At 42.6% G+C, this 21,378-nt stretch overlaps 1 protein-coding gene and 1 non-coding gene across 2 annotated transcripts; one reads left to right on the forward strand and one right to left on the reverse strand.

Moving 5' to 3' along the window:
• Positions 1-361: 361 nt before the first annotated feature.
• Positions 362-468, reverse strand: LOC148548826 (small nucleolar RNA R71). Its single transcript, XR_015897681.1, has one exon. It is a non-coding gene; the product is annotated as a small nucleolar RNA R71 (small nucleolar RNA).
• An 18,194-nt stretch (positions 469-18,662) lies between these two features.
• On the forward strand, positions 18,663-19,703 carry LOC107611181 (uncharacterized). The gene has a single exon (XM_016313136.2). The coding sequence runs from the start codon at positions 18,663-18,665 to the stop codon at positions 19,701-19,703; it is 1,041 nt and encodes a 346-aa protein (XP_016168622.2).
• The last annotated feature ends 1,675 nt before the right edge of the window (positions 19,704-21,378 follow it).

A 21,378-nucleotide genomic window follows, 5' to 3' on the forward strand; every position in this document is an offset into this window, starting at 1 on the left:
CATGGGAAATGCAACATCCAATTTGTCATTAATTTCATGCAAAATCCTCATGAAATCATGTAAGGTGCACCATGTATGCTTGAATCAAGATGTAATTGAATATCTACCCAAAACTAGCTTATTTTCTAAGGAAATGCATGAAACTATCCTAAAAACAGTAAAGAAAAGGTTAGTGAAACTGGCCAAAATGCCCTGGCATCATGGTGTTCATCCTGACACCTATAGACTACTTCTGTTCCCTTTCTCACTTAGGGACAAGGCATCTAAATGGCTGGAATCCTTCCCAAAGGAGAGTTTAGCAACCTGGGAAGATGTGGTGAACAAATTCCTGGCAAGATTCTATCCTCCTCAACGGATCAATAGGCTGAGAGCTGAGGTGCAAACATTCAGGCAGCAGGATGGTGAGACTCTATATGAAGCATGGGAGAGGTTCAAGGACCTAACAAGAAGGTGCCCACCAGATATGTTCAATGAATGGGTGCAGCTACACATTTTCTATGAAGGCCTTTCTTATGAATCAAAGAAGGCAGTAGACCATTCATCCGGGGGATCTCTGAACAAGAAGAAGACCATTGAGGAGGTCATAGATGTCATTGAAACTGTAGCAGAGAATGACTATTTCTATACTTCTGAAAGAGGCAACACTAGAGGAGTGATGGAACTAAACAATGTGGATGCACTGCTGGCCAAAAACAAGCTTATTACCAAGCAACTAGCCGATCTCACCAAGAAGATGGAGAAGAACCAAGTAGCAGCAATCACCACCTCATCAACAACCCAAGAGGGGGTGAATGCTGAGGCAGAGAAGGAGCAAGAACAAGCCAACTACATTGGAAACTCACCCAGGCAGACCCATGATCCATACTCCAAAACCTACAACCCTGGTTGGAGGAATCACCCAAACTTTGGGTGGGAAAATCAACAAGATCAAAGCCAAGATCAGAGATGTCACAACCACAACAACAATGTAGCTCACCAACATTCCACACAGAGATCATATCAGCACCACCATAACAACACCTCTCCACATCCATACCAAAACCAAAATGACCCAACTCACCCATCCACTCTCAACTCACCATCATCTGAAGAAAGACTCTCCAAAATTGAGACTCTACTTGAAGGCATATGCAAAGAGATTCAAGATAATAAGGTATTCAAAGAGGAGGTGCGAGCTAGTATCAAGAACCAGGGGGACACCATCAAGAGACTGGAATTTCAAGTGGGATACTTATCTGAAAAGATTTCCAAACCTACTGATAGCTTCCCAAGTGACACAGAGAAAAATCCGAGAGGTGAAGCAAAGAAAGTCAGATGGGAAGATTGCAAGATGGTTACTATAAGTAGTAAGGAGGCTGAGGAAAAGCAAAACAAGCTATTAGAATAACTTGGAGAGACATCAGCAGAGAAATAGGAAAAGGATCACCAAGAACCCAAAATTTCACAAAAAGAGCTGACACAGAAGGAGCTGCTGAAACTCTATGCACCTTTTCCCCAATTACTCAATGGTGTTGTAGAGAAGAGAATATACTCAAGGTTTCTTGACCTGTTTGCATCCCTCCATGTAAACATACCATTCATCAAGGCCCTCTAACAAATGCCCTCATATATTAAGTATATGAAGGAGCTGCTGACCAGGAAAAGCTCACTCAAGGGAGGACAAACAATAGTGATGAATAAGGAGTGCAGTGCTCTTATTCAACAAGAGTTGCCTATAAAAAGGAAGGACCCAGGGAGTTTTCACATCCCGTGTGCCATAGGAGAAACAATGTTTGATAAGGCACTCTACGATTTGGGAGCAAGCATCAACTTAATGCCTTTATCCCTTATGAAAAGGCTGCAGATCAATAAGATAATACCCACAGATGTAATTATCAGGCTGGCTGACAAAACCCAAAAACAAGCAGTAGGAGTAGTTGAAAATGTGCTGGTGAAGGTGGGAAAATACTTCCTTCCCACAGACTTTGTCATCTTGGACATGGAAGAAAGTCACACTCACCCAATCATATTGGGAAGACCGTTCTTAGCTACAGCCAGAGCACTCATAGATATGGAGCGAGGGGAGCTAATTTTGAGGATCCATGATGAACAACTCAGCTTCAATATCTTCAAACTCTCACAAGAAATAAATCATAATGAGATACTGAGGGAGGAGGCAAGCACTGAAGCACAACCAAGACCTCTGGGAAACCACTTGGTTGAAGAACAAGGCAATCAGCAACTGTCACAGCTCAAGAAAAATAAGGAGGAACCTAAACCACCAGAGTCATATAAGACCAGTAACAAAATTCCCTTAGAAGAGGAGGTCACAAAGAGCAAGGCAACATCAAAAGGGACAAAGAAGAAGGCACCAAGGAGGTGGAGGAACAAGAAGATCCCCACAAAGGACTTTTCTCCGGGGACAAAGTGATCTCAGCCTACTTCCCAGATATTCCACCTCATCTCCCCACTATCCCATCTCAGTTGCCTAAGGTCTTCACCATCAACAAAGTTCTTTCCTTAGAACATGTAGAGATCCTTGATGAAGCCAATGGATATAGGTCTACTGCAAGAGGGGAAGATCTGAAGCATTACCAACTGCCATGACAAAGGCAAAACGTCAAGCTAATGACGCTAAAGAAGCACTTCATGGGAGGTAACCCATGTTTTACATGCTTTTAAAAGTAGTTAATAATGCAAGGTTCAGGGATTTCAAATCAACTTGACATGGACTTGAATGAATCCTTGTGTGCAACATATAGTGAAGAACAAGTTTGGTGTTCAAGGCACACTAAGATAACATCAATGTAACCCATATCATGTCACTCTTAGGGGCCTTGAACAAATCTTTTACACCACACGGCACCAAACTAAGTTTGGTGTTGCCAATGTTGCACACATGGATGTTGAGTTAGTCAGTTGGTTTGCTCTAATGAATGGCACTTAGTTAGTTAAAACAAAAACTTTAAAAAATAGTTATTCTTTTTTTTGCCACCACTTTCCACACATATTTTTTTATCACAATTCTTTTATTTTGTAGGAGAGAAGAAAGGGGTATTGAAGTAGATTGAGTGGACAATTAAATGAGGAAGGTTCGGCCACTTCATGAAGGAGGAGTACACACTTGTCTTCAAGGGGAATACATTGGAAAATATGGCCATGCAACATTGGAAGAAGGATACTCTTGGAGACCGAACAAATTCCCTTAATAAAGTTGATGATCCTTGTCCTCTTCACATGATAAACCCCATCCGTCCATAACACAACAACTTCATCAATCCACACCTTCCATTCACTCACCACCTTTCTATATAAGTAATCCGTATTCCGTACCCCACCTTCACATTCCACTCCTACTCTTCACACCTCTCCCTTTTCAAAACCAAGCACTTCCTACCCCACTAAAAACACTCTCACCAACTCCCTTCATTGCACCAAATCCTAATCAACCGAAGCCCATTTTCCACACCCTTTCTTTTCAAAAGTCACTCATGGCATCATCAAGCTCTAAAAGAAGAAAGGGAAAGGAGCCTATGGAGCAACGTCCTTTTGATGAAAAGAAGTTCAGAACTTCTTATCATGCATTACAGTACGGATGGATGGTTGATAAGGAGATCGTCTACGAGCTGGGCTTTCAAGTCAGAAAATCTGAGTGTCCCAAAATCACAAAGAAGGTGGAAAAGAGAAGATGAGATCTCCTCACTGATCTGGTCACTAGGGTAAATACAAATCTTGTAAGAGAATTTTATGCAAATGCTGTTCGTTATGATATGGCAGATGAGTCTTATACAAGTTTCGTAAGAGGAAAGACCGTGGATTTCAGTCCCATGAGTATCATGAGAGCATTAAAGTTGCGGTCTATACCGTTTGAGGAAGAGAGCTATCATTTAAGAATTGATAACAACCCAAATTATAACCAGATTGTGCGAGATATATGTGTACCAGGTGCTGACTAGGTGCGAGATTCCGAAAGGAAACCCAAGTTCATTAAGAGAGGGGACCTCACTCCTGAAGCAAAGGGGTGGTTCGAAATTGTAAGGAGATCTATCTTCCCTGCAAAGAACAACTCAGAGGTGAATCTCAAAAGAGCCACAATGGTACACTGTATACTCAAAGGAGGAGAGATTAAGGTTCATGAACTCATAGCCCAAGGCATTAGGAAGAGGGCTGAAAATAGCGATGCTAGAGGAAAGTTAGGCTACCCCAGCACTATTTTCCGACTTTGCGACAAGGCTGGGGTGGTGTTTGAAGATGAAGACCCCGAGTGGATCAAAGAGAGAATTCCCATTACAGTCCGAAGGATGAATGCTGTTGCATCCCCCCTACCTCAACGGAAGCCAAGAAAGAGGCCAGCCCATCAAGTAGTAGAAGGACAAGACCTAGAAGAGTAAGCCCCAGCCACCTTGAACATGCACCAATTACAAGAAGCCATTGATGGCTTATCTAGGCAATATTGGGAAAATCAAGAGGCACAGAAGGAGCTCCAGCTACAAATGATGAACCGTCAAGAAGAATCATTTTCTAGATGGACGAATCAACAAGGGGAGTGTGAGAAGCAAATGATGGAGCAGCAATTGGAACAAGGAAAACAATGGGGTGAATCTTTCCACAGGATAGAACAAAGGCAAATTGAACAACAAGAATCTATCCAGAAGCTAATCAACATCCAAGCACATCAAGGTGCACATATACATGAGATGCATCGAAAACAAATAGAACAAGCAGAACTCTTTGACGAGCACAGGACATTCTCTTAAGGGGTTTACATGAGTGAAAGTGGAAATCATGTAAACATGCTAGCAAGGCTTGGATACTTAGTTGGACAGCTATCTAATGTACATCCGGGAATCACAAAATATGACAAAGTGAAGGATGAGTTAGCATGAGAAGAAAGAGTAAGGGTGGAGAAGAGTCATGAATCGGTAAAGAAGGCACTTGAAGACTGGAAAAGAGCCAGACTAGCACGGATGCAAGGAAGCACAAGTAGACACAAAGAGGACAAGCAAGAGGAAGAGCATGGACAACCCCATGAGTAAAAGGTGGTGGAGTTCCCTCTTTGTTCCATCTTTTTCAAGCTTTAAATAAGGAAAATCATGTATGAAATAGAACATGTTCCATGGTAGTTTAGAAATTTTCAATTCTGTCTTTAAGTTTTTCATTGCCTAGGTCTATGATTACTAGTCAAGTTGCCTGTTTTCAATTCCATCCTGCTTATTGTGTTGCTTGTCTCCCTTTGAATCAAATAAAAAGAGAATGATTGTTATCAAAGACCAGAGTGGAGTTCATATTGTGGAGTAAGTTCCTTAGTGTGTGATGTTGTCATAAGTTAGCTAAGTTGATTCACCAACAAGGGTGGGAAGACAACTATCTGTCCTGAATCATATGTTTGAAACACACCCCATGAGACTAGCTAAATAACAAGATCCTAATACGAAAAAGGGGAAAAGAACAATAAGAGTTGAAAAAGAAAGAAAAGTTAATAAAGAATAAGGCTAGGCACCAAGGGTTTGAAACTTGAGAGATGTGTCTGTGGTGCTCCTGTACCAAGGATCTGCTTGGATGAATAAGTTCTTAGGAGTGCTTCATCACTTGGTAACTTGGGTTAACTAACCCGGGATTATCAACTGAAAATCCACTATCAAGAGCAACCTTGCTACGGAACATTTAGTAACCCAAGGAGGTGCTGGACACCAAGGTCTCAAGAAAGGAAATAACAAACCATGTGCCTGTGGTGTATATGTATGGGGGAAAGAGACTTGAGGGAGTAAGTCCTTAGGGGTGTCCTAAAACCTAGCACCTTGAACCAACTAGTTCAGGAGTGCTGGCTGAAAGCTTATCTTAAAGAGTCGCCTCCTCACAGAGCACTTAGCCTAAGAACACAAATAAGCCCTGAAAAAAAATAAAAAGATCAGTGAATAAGAGTCTCATAGGGTGCAATCAAGTGAGTATCCCAGGACATGATAAAGGTCTGAAAGCCAGTGAAGGAATGAACCTAAGTTGCTATGCATGAAACCACCATAAAACCAAGGATATGACCTCCACAATAATGACTCATTCCTCTTGGCATTCCATTCATCATTCTCTTGTTCCAGTACTTGCTTAGGGACAAGCAAGCTTTAAGTTTGGTGTTGTGATGCCAGGGCATTTTGGCCAGTTTCACTGACCTTTTCCTTACTGTTTTAGGGTAGTTCCATGCATTTTCTTAGGAAATAAGCAAGTTTTGGGTAGAATTTCACTTACATCTTGATTTAAGCATACATTGAGCACTTTACATGATTTCATGAGAATTTTGCATGAATTAGATGACAAATTGGATGATGCATGTCTCATGATGTGGATTAGAACTTTGATGCACTGTATTGCTTGATTTCAGGAGAAAGGAAGCAAGAAAGAGCCACGTTGGCAGCCACGTTAGTCTCACTAACATGACCACCAACGTGGAATGGGAGCTAGCTTGCAACGTTAATGAGAAAAGTAATCGCCAATAACGTCGTCGAAGCCATCATAGCCCACGTTAAGAGTCACGTTAACTAAGTTAACGTGAACTCTAACGTGGAAGAAAGAAAGTGGAGCCAACGTTAGTGACACTCACCTTTGTCACTAATGTTGGGCCAAGCTCATAAGTGGCCACGTTAAGAGCCACGTTAACTCAGTTAACGTGGACTCTAACATTGGGAATCAAAAGAGAAGCCAACGTTAGTGACACTCACCTTTGTCACTAACGTTGGCCAAGCCATAATGAGCCACGTTAACTCCCATGTTAACTTAGTTAACGTGGAAGATAACGTGGAGAAAGCATGTGATCGCCAACGTTAGTGACACTTACCTTTGTCACTAACGTTGGGGTGAACCCACACAAGCCACTATGAGCAACGTTAACTCCCACGTTAACTTAGTTAACGTGGAAGCTAACGTGGATAAGAGAGATGATGAGCCAACGTTAGTGACACTCACCTTTGAACGTTGGAGATGGCTAGCATTACTACGTTAGAAGCCACGTTAACCTAGTTAATGTGGACTCTAACGTGGGAAGTAGGGGCACATTGGAACGTTAGTGACAAAGGTATGTGTCACTAACGTTCCCGAAGGATTGGCAAGCTTACGTTAAGAGCCACGTTAACTAAGTTAACGTGGACTCTAACGTAGGGGGAAGGGAAGTCTCTCAACGTTATTGGAAAAGGTGAGTCCCAATAACGTGTGCGAAGGATCAAGAGGCAACGTTAGTGGTCACGTTGGTGCCACTAACATTGAAGTTAACATGGATTATCCTTGGGTGAGGAACATTAGTAAAAAAGGTGATTGCCACTAACGTTCTCGAACCCACACTCTCACTTAACACTAACGCCACTAACGTCCTGAGCTAAACACCCTGCCTACTCCACACTTTCTCTCTGCAAGTAAAGCTAAGCTCACTGTGGAAGATAACTACTTCAAACTCAAGATCCAAAGGCCCATATCCAAGACTTGAAGAACCAACTAGAAGATCAGAAGAGTAGTATATATAGGGGTAGTTTTGAATTAGAAAGAAGCTTTTTGGGGATTGGAAATTGGGAACTACTCTCTGTATAATTTACTTTCTCTGTACTTCTAGTTCTAGTTTTCATGATGTATTCTCCATCTTTGTTTTCCATTTCTAGAGCTATGAACAACTAAACCCCTTTCATTGGGTTAGGGAGCTCTGTTGTAATTTGATGGATCAATACTAATTTTCATTACTCTTCTTCTATCTTTTTTCTTGATTTTACTAGAAAGCTTTCAATCTTCATCCAATTGGGTAGTTATCTTGGAAAAGAAGCTATTCATACTTGGATCTCTTCTGAACCTTGGAAGAGGAATGAAGAGATCATGCTAGAAATGCTTTCTCATGTTGGACCAAATTGGGTTTGGTTGGGTATGGTGACTATAATCCTACCAACACTTGATTTGGGAATGCATGTGGTATAATCAGTGACCATACTTCATTTCTTCTCATGAGCAATTGACCAAGGAATTGGCTATTGATCAAGATTTGAGAAATTGAATTACCAAGGAATTGGAATTCGATCACTTAAGATTGCAAGGAGAACAATGAATGCATTGATTGACGAAGAAATGAAAATGAACTTGATCCGGAGAATGCAACATCTCCTAAGCCCAATGAATCCTCATTTCTGATCTTACCCATTCTCTTTAATTTCTGCAATTTACTTTTATGAGCATCTTCCCCATTCCCATTTAAGATTCTGCAATTTACTTTCCGCCATTTACATTCAGCTCTTTATTTCCAGCAATTTACATTTTCTGCTATTTACTTTCCCGCCATTTAATTTCCTGCACCTCTCAAACCAAATTCTGCTTCACTCAACTAGAAGATTCCTCTAATTAAAGTTGCTTGACCAATCAATCTCTGTGGGATTCGACCTCACTCTATTGTGAGTTTTTACTTGACGACAATTCGGTATACTTGCCGAAGGAAAATTATTGAGAGACAAGTTTCTATGCTATCAGGAGGTGGGTTAAATCCTCATTTAGTCGACCTTTAGATGAATTTGATTTTCATCTTTGTGCCAATCTGTCGCTTTATAATCGGACGATGAATGTTTCAGATTAATGCGTCTTGAAAACTTTGTAGAACGTCTAATGTATTTTATTTAAAATAAAATGAAAATATGTACATATAGAGTTTTTATCTTTTAAGTCGGACAATTTCTGGATCTCAACTTGGTGCCTCATTAAAAAACCTTTTCAGGAAAAAGAGTGCATCCTATGATGACATCTTTTACCTTCTCTAGCTATAGTACCTTCTTAGGTTGCAGGCGTGCCACGACCTAGGAAGTTCTCACCCGTCGAGTTCGGATAGTCTGTAGTAGCCCTTCCCAAGTACTTCTATGACTCCGTAGGGTCCTTTCCAGTTTGCTGCCAGCTTTTCTTCTCCGGGTCGAGTTGTTCCAATATCATTTCGGATTAGGATGAGATCATTCTCAGCGAAACCTCTTGGCACTACCTTTTGATTATATTTGGAAGCCATTCGTCGTTTTAGTGCTTCTTCTCTGATCCGAGCCCTTTCTTGGATTTCAGGAAGTAGGTCGAGCCCTTCCCTTTGAAGTTAGGAGTTGGCTTCTTCATTGTAATGGACCACTCTAGGCGACCCTTCCTCGATCTCTACCGGGATTATTGCCTCCATTCCGTATGCTAATCGGAAGGGTGATTCCTTTGTGGTGGAATGTGGCGTTGTTCGATATGCCCATAGGACTTGTGGAAGTTCTTCGGCCTAAGCTCCCTTTGCCTCTTGTAATCTCCGTTTTAGCCCGGCCAATATGACTTTGTTAGCAGCTTCGACTTGTCCATTGGCTTGGGGATGTTCGACGGAGGTGAACTGGTGCTTTATGTTCAAGTCGGCTACTAATTTTCTAAAGCCTACATCTGTGAATTGGGTGCCATTGTCTGTGGTGATGGAGTATGGAACCCCGAAGCTTGTGACAATGTTCCTATATAGGAATTTTCGACTTCTTTGAGCAGTGGCGTTAGCTAGGGGTTCTGCCTCAACCCACTTTGTAAAATAGTCTACCCCTACTATGTGGAATTTAACTTGTCCTGATCCTTGGGGAAAGGGTCCGAGAAGGTCGAGTCCCCATTTTGCGAATGGCCAAGGTGAGGTTACGCTGATGAGCTCCTCTGGCGGGGCGATATGAAGGTTGGCATGTTTTTGACATGGTGAACATGACTTTACAAACTCTATAGCCTCCTTTTGTAGAGTTGGCCAATAAAATCCTGCCCGAAGTACTTTTTTGGTGAGTGCTTGTGCTCCGAGATGATTGCCACAGATGCCACTGTGTATTTCTTCTAAAACTTCCTTCGTGTTGGAAGTCGGTACACATTTTAGCAATGGTATTGAAATTCCTCTTTTGTATAGAGTATTGTTTATGATAGTGTAGTATTGTGCCTTCCGTTTTAACCTCTTTGCCTCCTTTTCATCTGTAGGGAGTGTTTCTGTTTTGAGGTAGTTAATTATGGGGGTCATCCATCCTTGATCCTGACCTGTTATGGCTAGGACTTTTTCCTCTTCCGAGATTGACGGGTTCTGTAGCATTTCCTGGATGAGACTTCTATTGTTGCCCCCTGGTTTGGTGCTGGCTAGTTTTGAGAGTGCATCAGCTCGGGTATTTTGTTCGCAGGGTATGTGGCGGATCTCATATTCCCCGAGTTGTCCAAGCTATTCCCTGGTTTTATCCAAATACTTTTCATTGTGGGATCTTTGGCTTGGTAGCTCCCTGTTATTTGTGAGGTGACTACTTGTGAGTCGCTGAAAATGATGAGTTTTTTAGCTCCCACCTCCTTAGCCAGCTTCAAACCAACTAGTACTGCTTCATATTCCAGCTGGTTGTTTGAGGCAGGGAACCCGAATTTGAGTGAAAGCTCAATTTGGGTTCCTTGGTTGCTTTCAATTATCACACCTGCGCCGCTTCCAGTCTTATTTGAGGAACCATCCACGTAAATATTCCATTCTATGGGGATTTTCGGGGTGTCTGTAAATTCTGCAATGAAGTCGGCTAAGTATTGTGATTTAATGGCTGTCCGAGCTTCGTATTGAAGGTTGAATTCGGACAACTCGACTGCCCATTGTAGGATTCTGCCTACTAGATCTGTTTTCTACAATATCCCTTTTATGGGCTGGTTGGTCCGAACCTTAATGGTGTGAGCTTGGAAGTACGGGTGGAGACGTCGAGATGTTAATATGAGCGCATAGGCAAATTTTTCTATTTTTTGGTAGTTCAGCTCAGATCCCGGTAGCGCTTTACTAATGAAGTATACAGGTTGTTGCCCTTTGTCGTCCTCTCGAACCAGTGCTGAGGCTACTGCCCGACTTCCTACCGTGAGGTATAATATGAGTGGTTCTCCTTCTCGTGGCCGAGATAGGATAGGTGGCCGTCCCAGAAATCTTTTGAAATCTTGGAAGGCTTGTTCGCACTCCTTTGTCCATTCGAACTTCTTTCCTTTCCTTAGAGTAGCATAGAAGGGAAGAGATCTTATCGCTGATCCCGCTAGGAATCTGGATAAGGCTGCCAGTCTCCCGTTGAGTTGTTGTACCTCTTTGACACAAGTTGGGCTCTTCATGTTGGGTATTGCCTGGCATTTATCCGGATTTACCTCAATTCCTCTTTGTGTGAGCATAAAACCTAAGAACTTGCCTGCTTCTACTGCAAAGGTGCATTTTGCAGGATTGAGTCGCATGCCATGCTTCCTTATAGTGTCGAACACTTGGACCAGGTCGGACAACAATGTCTCTTCACTTTATGTTTTTACTAACATGTCGTCCACGTAGACTTCCATGACTTTTCCGATATGATCTGAAAATACTTTATTCATTAGCCTTTGATAAGTAGCTCCCGCGTTCTTGAGACCAAAAGGCATCACAATGTAGCAGTAATTTGCTTTTGGTATTAAAAATGAGGTTTTTTCTTGATCGGGTGGATACATGGGGATTTGATTGTATCCGGAATATGCATCCATAAACGAGAGGTACTTATATCCGGAGGAGGCATCTACCAAAGCGTCGATACTTGGGAGTGGATAAGGTTCTTTTGGGCAGGCTTTGTTGAGATCTGTATAGTCGGTGCACGTTCGCCACTTCCCGTTTGATTTTTTCACCAAGATGATTAGCTAACCATAGTGGATACTTGACTTCTCTTATGAATCCTACCTCCAGTAGAGCTTGTACCTGCTCTTCCACATCTTGGGATCTTTCGCGTCCGAGCTTTCTACGCCTCTGTTGTACTGGCCGAGATCCAGAGTAGACTGCTAGCTTATGACACATTAACTCGGGGTCTATGCCTGGCATGTCCGCAGCCTTCCACGCAAAGAGGTCGACATTGTCTCGTAAGGACTGTACAAGTAATTCTTTTATATCTCTTTTTAAAGTCGTGCCAATATTGGTTGTTTTGTCTGGGATGTCTCCGATCTGGACTTTCTCTATTTCACCTTCAGGTTGTGGACGGAGTTCTTCTCGCCTCTGCACTCCACCGAGTTCGATTGTGTGGAATTCTTCTCCTCTGCCTCTGAGGTTTAGACTTTCGTTATAACAGCGGTGCGCCATCTTCTAATCTGCTTTTAACGTAGATATCTCTTCTGCAGTTGGAAATTTCATGCACAGATGTGGAGTTGAAACTATTGCGCTGAGTTAATTTAATGTTGTTCGACCTATTAGGGCATTGTAGGCTGAACTCACGTCGACCACGATGTAGTCTATTTTGAGTGTTCAAGATTGGTTTCCTTTTCCGAAGGTTGTGTGTAGCGGGATGTATCCTAGTGGTTGCACTGGAGTGTCTCCCAGTCCGAACAGGCTGTTTGGATATGCTTTGAGTTCTTTATCTTCCAGGCTAAGCTTGTCGAAGGCAGTTTTGAATAAGATATTGTCGGAGCTCCCTTGGTCTATCAGTGTGCGATGGAGATTTGCATTTGCCAGTATAATGGTGATGACTATGGGATCGTCGTGTTCTAAGATGATGCCGGATGCATCTTCCTTGGTAAATGTAACTGCGGGGATGTCGGGTGCTTCCTCCTTTCCTTCGACATGATATACTTCTTTGAGATATCTTTTGCGAGATGATTTGGAGATTCCTCCTCCTGTAAATCCTCCATGTATCATATGGACATGTCTTTCTGGTGTTCGAGGTGATCGCTCAGTTCTTCCCACCTCCTCGTCTCTTCTCCTTTTTCTTTGCTCATCGTCTCGGGTGGCCAGAAACCGATCTAGTTTTCCTTCTCTTACTAATTTTTCTATGAAATTTTTTATGTCAAAGCATTCGTTGGTGGAGTGCCCACGGACTCGATGGTATTCACAATATTCATTCCGGTTTCCTCCTCCTCTTTTGCCTTTGAGTGGTCGAGCTGGGGGTATTTTTTCTGTGTGGCAGACTTCTTTGTAAACATCCACCAGGGACACCCTGAGAGGGGGGTAATTATGATATTTTTTAATTTTTTTCCCTTGTCGATCTTCCTTCTTTTTGGACTCTTTGTCTTTGTCTCGGTAGGTGAATCCGGATTTTGAGGTTTCTCCTAGTCGAGAATTTTCTTCCATGTTGATGTATTTCTCTGCTCGTTCCTGCACTTCGTCTAGAGATGTGGGGTACTTCTTTGATATGGATTGGCTAAAAGGTCCTTCTCGTAGGCCATTGATGAGGCCCATGATGGCGGCTTCTGTTGGTAAGCTTTGTATGTCTAGGCATGTTTTATTGAATCTTTCCATGTAGTTGCGAAGACTTTCCCGATCTCCTTGCTTGATTCCTAGTAGGCTGGGGGAGTACTTAGCCTTGTCTTTTTGGATGGAGAATCTGGCCAGGAACTTTTTGGCTAGGTCATCAAAGTTTGAGATGGACTTCGGAGGTAGGTTGTCAAACCATCTGATTGCTGTCTTTGTGAGAGTTGTTGGAAAAGCTTTGCAATGAACTGCATCTGAGGCGTCGGTAAGGTACATTTTGCTTCTGAAATTGCTGAGGTGATGGTTGGGATCCGTAGTGCCATCGTACAAAGTCATATCCGGAAGTTTGAAGTCCTTAGGAATTTTGGTCTTCATGATTTTCCAAGTGAATGGATCTTGATCTTTGCGTGAGTTGTCCTCAGGGGTGGTCCGAGTAGCTCTTGCTTTGAGATCGGCTTCGAGTTTTAGAAGTTTATCTTTTAATTCTTGACGTCGTCTTACCTCTCTTTGTAGATCCTTCCCAACTTCTCGTTGATGATGGGTTTCTTTTTCAAGTTGCTTTAATCAATCTTGAAGCGCTTCTATCACTCCCGGATTTGATGAATTTTTGTCCCCATTGGATTCCGGATTGTCTTTTAGCGTAGTATCCGCATTTTTGTGCGGTGTTCTATCCTCTAGACCTGAATCGTGGTCGTTGTCATGATCGTCCGCCATGGTGATGGGATGACTTCCAAGTTCCCCGGAAACGGCGCCAATGTTCTGAGGGTTACCTGAAACTGTAGGTCGATCTCGATCGAGATCTTCTGTACTGATCAGAGATGACGTGTCCGGCTGGTGGGTAGTGGCCGGAGCTGTCGTGTCCGACTTGTTGGACTGGCTGCACTGCTGATCCTTTGTCACTGAAGGGTGAGGGTTACCTGCAAGAGATTCCGATGCTTAAGTTAGCATGGGTATTAAGCAGGTTTTTAGTAGAATCAGAGTATGAGTTATACTTGGATGCTCCAGGGTATTTATAATGGTGTAGAGTGACCTTTTTAGATAAGATAAGTTAGTTATCTTATCTTATCTTTTGGTGAGGTCAGCTTATCTTCAAGGAAACCGCCCTTATCTCTATAGGCTTGAACTGCCTTTCGATTTGGGTCGTGCTCCTCTATTTGGACCCCCTTACTGGACTTTCCTGTCGATTTGACCAACCACTTTGAGAAGAGGTCGGTTAGCCTGACCAAAAGAGGTCGGTCACTTTATTACTTATCATCCCGGATCGGATAGCTCGACCCAGGGTATGAACACTAACCAATATTTCAAATACAGTAGGCCCTTCATGATTCTTGTACATCACCACAGTCAGACTTTGTAAAAAATATATTTCTAGTAGTCAGCGTTTATTGTATGATATGACTCAACACAATGAACATAATGTAATGGAAAGAGAGGATAAGAAAGATTTATGTGAAGAGTTCTGAGTTATTTTACAAAAATAAATATCAGAGATTAATTGTGTATTAAATTTTTTTTATCTAAAATGTCAACTTTTAAAAACTTCATGAAGTAATTTGAATAATTAATCTAATAATTAATGTCTCTTTTGTTGAATTATTAAAATCATAATTTTAAAAAAATAACTGCTCTTTCTTGGATAATAGAGCACCCCATGGAAGGATGTTCATATTCCTGAAAAATTGATAGCAGGTAAAGAATTGCTAAGTGAGGGTTTAGCCTGAAAGATGGGAATAATATCAACCATAGTTATCAAATCCAGACTAGACCGGTCAGTTTGATCAAAAAACCGATAAACCAGATCTTAAACCGATCCAGATTAACATTCTAACCAAACAAGCAAACGAATCATTCAAATTCAAAAAATCTAGTCAAATTCGGTCTAAAACGAAGACCGAATCAGACCAGTTGACTCGCTGATGTCAGCAAGATGTAAGAGAGCCTAACAACCACTAGACCAAGTTTACTCTTTGTAATGTATGGTGTCTTTTTATAAATATATTACTAATTTTTTTGACATACATAATTAATAATTTTATGTATTAACTTTTAGTCATGCAAATTTAAGATATTTTTTAACTTTTTATTCTAATGAATAGTGTTCATATTAATTTAATATATTTTTTATTTTATATTTACTTTTTTTTAAATTAATTATTTTTAATTATATAATTATTAAAATAAACATTAAACATTGTTAAATATCTATAAATTAAAAAAAGATAGGCAAAAAATTTTTATTAATCATAATATATTTTTATTATTGATAATTATATGACATCTATTAATATTAATATTTTTTAACATATATTTGAATAATATAATAAATACTAATTAATTAATGAATTAGAAAATAAGTTAATTTAATATAAAAAATTAAAATTTATATAATTATTTAATTATAATCGGGTCAACCGATTTATCCTGTAATCCACCGATTGAACCAGTGATCCAATGACCTAATAATCTGGCCAAATCGATTACCCGATCGATTCTAATAACTATCACATCAACATTTGGTCGGATTCATGATCTCCTCGAAAGCAGGATCAAAGTTGGGCTGGCAAGGATTTATTGCTCTCCAACGAGAGAATTATGTTCTCAATTTTTCTCTATCTTAATTGATTTTGTAAACTGTGATCTTATACGGCATACCCATACAAGAGATCTTGTCACACTATAGCCAGAACGAAATGTTCTGCCTACAAGATTAAGGGGTTATCCTTGATATTTTGGATATTTTGGATATTTAATTACGGCCGATATTTTGGATGAATGGAGCAACGGTTCTTTGAATTCAAATTCTGTAACGGCCAAGAATACGGTTGCTGAGCTCAGGAGAGGAAGTGCTGAGATTGAAGAAGATGCGTCAGAGAGGACTCAGTCGTGGGACTTTGATGCGGACCGGGTGGTTGCTGTGGGAGAAATCACAAGCCAGATTTGTTTGGGCTCTAATAGCTCTAAGGCCCAGCTTGTTTACTCTAAGCCAAAGGGGGCAACGTTGGGCTTGACTTCCCGAGGCCCATCTACTCCTCATGCTGGTTCTGTAAAGGGGATGCGGATTGGGCCTGTTGCGAAGCGGGTTGTGGGTAATGCGGAGGGAGGATCTCAATTGGGTAGGTATGTGAGTGGTGATCCGTTTACATTGGGCGATGAGGCTGGGGAAGGAGACCATGGCGGCGTGGTCAGGTGTGATGCGGGAAGGAGAAGAGACGCAGATCGGGGCTTCGCCTTGGTGAGTACGACACTGACTGTGGAGGCAGATGCTCACCCTGGGTCGCCGCACATGATGATGGGGATGGGTGGCATGTGCAAGGCTGTTGACGTCGCGGGTGAGGTTGCTGAGGCGAGTCTGGGGGCACGGGGGTTGAGCGGGGCACCGGTGAGGGAGGTAGGCAGTGCTCTCGCGGGAGGGATGGTGCTGATGATGCCGCGGCTGGTGGAGGGAGGAGGGGCAGTGGATCTCGTTGGGGGGAATCCAGGTCGTGCAGGGGATGGCACTGGTTCTTTTGAGGTTAGCGGCAAGGGAGTGTCGCGCTCTCTGGTGCACAAATTGTGAATCACACTTTTCACAACTCGTACCACTGACCAGCAAGTGCACTGGGTCGTCTAAGTAATACCTCACGTGAGTAAAGGTCGAATCCCACGGAGATTGTTGGTTTGAAGTAATCTATGGTTATCTTGTAAATCTTAGTCAGGAAGTCAATTATGTTTATCAGTTGAATTGCAAATAAACAAGAGAGCATGGATTAAAGGTTACTTGTTATGCAGTAATGGAGAATATGTTGGAGTTTTGGAGATGCTTTGTCTTCTGAATCTCTGCTTTCCTCTGTCTTCTTGTTCACGCACGCACATCCTCCTATGGCAAGCTGTGTGTTGGTGGATCACCGTTGTCAATGGCTACCTTCCATCCTTCCAGTGAAAACTACGCTCACGCGCTCTGTCACAGCACGGCTAATCACCGGTTGGTTCTCGATCCGGTTGGAATAGAATCCCTTGATTCCTTTGCGTTTGTCACTAACGCCCAGCCTTCAGGAGTTTGAAGCTCGTCACAGTCATTCAATCCTTGAATCCTACTCGGAATACCACAGACAAGGTTTAGACTTTCCGGATTCTCATGAATGCCGCCATCAATTCTAGCTTATACCACGAAGATTCTGATTAAGAGATCTAAGAGATACTCATTCAATCTGATATAGAACGGAGGTGGTTGTCAGGCACACGTTCATGGGTTGAGAATGGTGATGAGTGTCACGGATCATCACCTTCATCACAGTTAAGCGCGAATGAACATCTTAGATAGGAACAAGCGTGTTTGAATAGAAAACAGAAATATTTGCATTAATTCATCGAGACACAGCAGAGCTCCTCACCCCCAACAATGGAGTTTAGAGACTCATGCCATCAAAGAGTACAAATTTCAGATCTAAAATGTCATGAGATGCAAAATAAGTCTCTAAAAGTTGTTTAAATACTAAACTAGTAGCCTAGGTTTACAAAAAATGAGTAAACTATGATGGATGATGCAGAGATCCACTTCTGGGGCCCACTTGGTGTGTGCTGGGGCTGAGATTTAAGCAATTCACGTGCAGAGGCCATTTGTGGAGTTGAACGCCAGTTTTTGTGCCAGTTTGGGCGTTCAACTCCAGCTTTTGATCCTTTTCTGGCGCTGGACGCCAGAATTGGGCAGAGAACTGGCGTTGAACGCCAGTTTACGTCGTCTATCCTTGTGCAAAGTATAGACTATTATATATTGCTGGAAAGCCCTGGATGTCTACTTTCCAACGCAATTTGAAGCATGCCATTTCGAGTTCTGTAGCTCCAGAAAATCCACTTTGAGTGCAGGGAGGTCAGAATCCAACAGCATCAGCAGTCCTTTTTCAGCCTGAATCAGATTTTTGCTCAGCTCCTTCAATTTCAGCCAGAAAAATACCTGAATTTACAGAAAAACACACAACTCATAGTAAAGTCCAGAAATATGAATTTTTCCTAAAAACTAATGAAAATAGACTAAAAACTAACTAGAACATACTCAAAACTACATGAAATTAACCCCAAAAAGCGTATAAAATATCCGCTCATCACTCTCCGTTGGAAGGAGATGGGGATAGCCTGGGAGATGAGTTGGCAGAGGGCAGGGACAGTGGCTGTCAGGGAGAGTTAGCTACTGGTGTTCAGGGGAGAGTTTCACCGGGTGTGCAAGGGGCCCCTTCTGATGCAGTGAGCGATGCTGAGACGGAAACATCAGAGAACAAATGGACAGCTGATATGCAAGAAAACCAAGAAGCCTGGAAGCTTGCAATAGAATCTGGAGCGGTGCAGTATGATGAGGAAGATGACATCATGGCCATTCTACAGGCACAGAATGAGTTAATTGCGTAGAAGAAAAAACAGGCTAAGCGAAAGGAGAAAGCACGGAGGAGTCGACCGAAGAATCAGAAAAAGGTGTGTATAAGTGCTATACGATGATTTTTAGTTCTTGGAATATTAGGGGGTTGGTAAACTAAGTATGATTAAGAAATTTCGGAGAAAGTTTAATGTGCATATGCTAGGCTTGATAGAGACTAAGACAGAGATGGTGACAAATTTTGATATAGCGCAACTGTGGGGAAATGGCGTAGTTAAATGGGAGTTAGTTGGTTCGGTTGGTGCTGCGGAGGGACTGGTATTAATGTGGGACGACATGGTGTTTCGGATGAACAACTGTTATAAAGGGGCTCGCTGGATATGCTTGGAAGGTGTGCTGCTAAAAACTAACTTTTCCTGTGCTTTCTGTCTAGTTTATGGGCCACATGAAAGGGCGGAAAAACTCATTATGTGGGAAGAGTTGAGCTTCCTATCTGGGTTATGCCAAGTACCGTTCTGTTATATGGGGGATTTTAACGAGGTAACTCATGTAGAAGAGAGAAAGGGTGCTACCTCTTTAACAGTGTCCGCAGAAGAGTTTAAATCGTGGATACAGGATATGGAGTTAGTGGACTTGGCAATAACTGATCGCTTATTCACCTGGTTCAGAGGGCAATCATGTAGCCGCATTGATAGGGGACTGGTTAGTTTAGAGTGGCTAGAAGAGTTTCCTGATACAAGACTGAGAGGGGGACCTAGAGGGTTATCAGACCATTGCCCAATGATCTTGGAGGTTACCCGGATTAGCGGGGGACCAAGACCGTTTCGGAGCTTGGATTCGTGGTTTACCCATGATGGGTTCTTGAGAATGGTGAAGGAGGAGTGGAGGAACTTGGGGGAGGGACAGTTCATTGATAAACTAAAGGCTCTGACGACTCCGCTGAGCAGATGGCATAGAGCCAATTTTGGGAATATGGACCAAAGGATTACACAGCTGGAGGATGAAATTAAGAAAGTAGATGACATGGTAAGTACTGGCACGGCTGATGGGACTATTGAAGCAAGAAGGAGAGCGTTGGTAAGCTTCTGTAGAAAATGGTATATCAGGAAGGAGCTTCATTGGAAGCAAATGTCCAGATCGCGGCACGTGAAGGAAATAGATAAAAATACCCGCTACTTCCACAATCTAGCCTCAGCACGATGAAGGTCGAATATGATTGATTCCTTAATGGTTAATGGGAGGTTGATAAGGAACCAGGCGAGGATCAAGACGGCTATTCGAGACTTCTATAAGGGGTTGTACCACCAGGAGACATCGCCAGTGATTGGGTTCAGGGATGGGCTTGTAAAGCAGATCAACGAGGAAGAGGCACTGGAGCTAGAGATGCTACCAACTGTTGAAGAAATAAAGGAGGCAGTGTGGGATTGTGAGTCAACAAAGGCGCCAGGTAGTGATGGGTACAACATGAACTTCATAAAAAAATGCTGGGATGACTTAGGAAGGGAGTTCACTGATGCGGTGCTAGGCTTCTTCCTTTCGGCTGCACTTCCTAGAGACTCGAATGTTACGTGGGTTACGCTGGTGCCAAAGTTTACTGGAGCCAGAGAAATAAAGGACCTCAGGCCGATTAGTATGGTGGGGTGTGTCTATAAGGTCATATCCAAGGTGTTGGTTAGGAGGATGCGAAAGGTAATGCCGGGGTTGGTAGGAGAGACTCAGAGTGCCTTCGTTAAGGGCAGGAAAATCCATGATGGGGCCCTGATCGCCTGTGAAACAGTGCACTGGCTAAAAACACGAAAAAAGAGCGTCGCAATAATAAAGCTGGACTTCCAAAAGGCTTATGATAGAGTCAAGTGGGGCTTTGTGGATATTGTCTTGCAGAAGATGGGGTTTGGCCAGAGGTGGAGAGGTTGGATAAAGGAGTGTGTCACCACTGCATCTATGTCATTGCTTGTCAATGGATCACCTTCAAAGCCTTTCAAAATGGAACGGGGTCTACGGCAAGGTGACCCGTTGTCCCTATTTCTGTTCGTGTTAGTTGTGGATGTTTTGCATCGAATGATTGGAGAGGCGGTGAGGAATGGCCGTATAACTCCGTTACTGCTTGGTAGAGATAATATTGAGTTGTCTCACTTGCAGCTTGCAGATGATACTATTCTTTTCTGTCCGCCTGATGAGGGGACCATCAGGAATTATCATCGGCTACTCAGATGCTTCGAGCTCATGTCGGGATTGGCCATTAATTTTGAAAAGTCCAGCCTTATACCGGTCAGCTGTGAGAGGATGTGGGTCCGGAGGATGTGTCGGTTACTGGGTTGTAAAGAGGCTTCATTACCAGTCAGATATCTGGGCATTCCCCTGGGAGCAAATCCGAGACTGGTTAAGACATGGAAACCGGTGATTGATAAGGTGGAAGACAAACTGAGTTTGTGGAAAGCAAAAACTCTTAACAAAGCAGGTAAGCTGGTCCTAATTAAGGCGGTTCTTAGTAGCTTGCCGATTTACTACCTCACTTTATATAAGATGCCAAAGACAGTGGCAGAGAAGCTGATTTCCCTGCAACGACGGTTCCTGTGGAGTACTGAGGATGGGAGATACGGGGTACCGCTCGTGAAGTGGGAAGTGGTTATGGCTCCAAAGAAGGCAGGTGGGTTGGGAGTTTAAGTGGTGGTGGAGGTTCTCGAAAGAAGACTGTCCCTTATGGAAGAAAGTGGTGTGCTCTTGTAATAATATGCATCCTGCAAGAATGGTGGGAGGACAACCTACTCCCACGCGAGGGGGTCCTTGGAAGGATATATGCCAGCTACAAGTTAGTAAGCCGGGGCTGAGAGATCAGATGATCAGGGGGTTGTCGATGGAGTTAGGGAATGGTAGAACA

The sequence above is a fragment of the Arachis ipaensis genome, chromosome B8 (assembly GCF_059453495.1).
Source record: "Arachis ipaensis isolate K30076 ecotype BB chromosome B8, ASM5945349v1, whole genome shotgun sequence".
Taxonomy (NCBI): domain Eukaryota; kingdom Viridiplantae; phylum Streptophyta; class Magnoliopsida; order Fabales; family Fabaceae; genus Arachis; species Arachis ipaensis.

Bases quoted from the DNA above. Each gene is read 5' to 3' on its own strand.
- LOC107611181 (XM_016313136.2), top strand. From the start codon at position 18,663: ATGATTAAGAAATTTCGGAGAAAGTTTAATGTGCATATGCTAGGCTTG.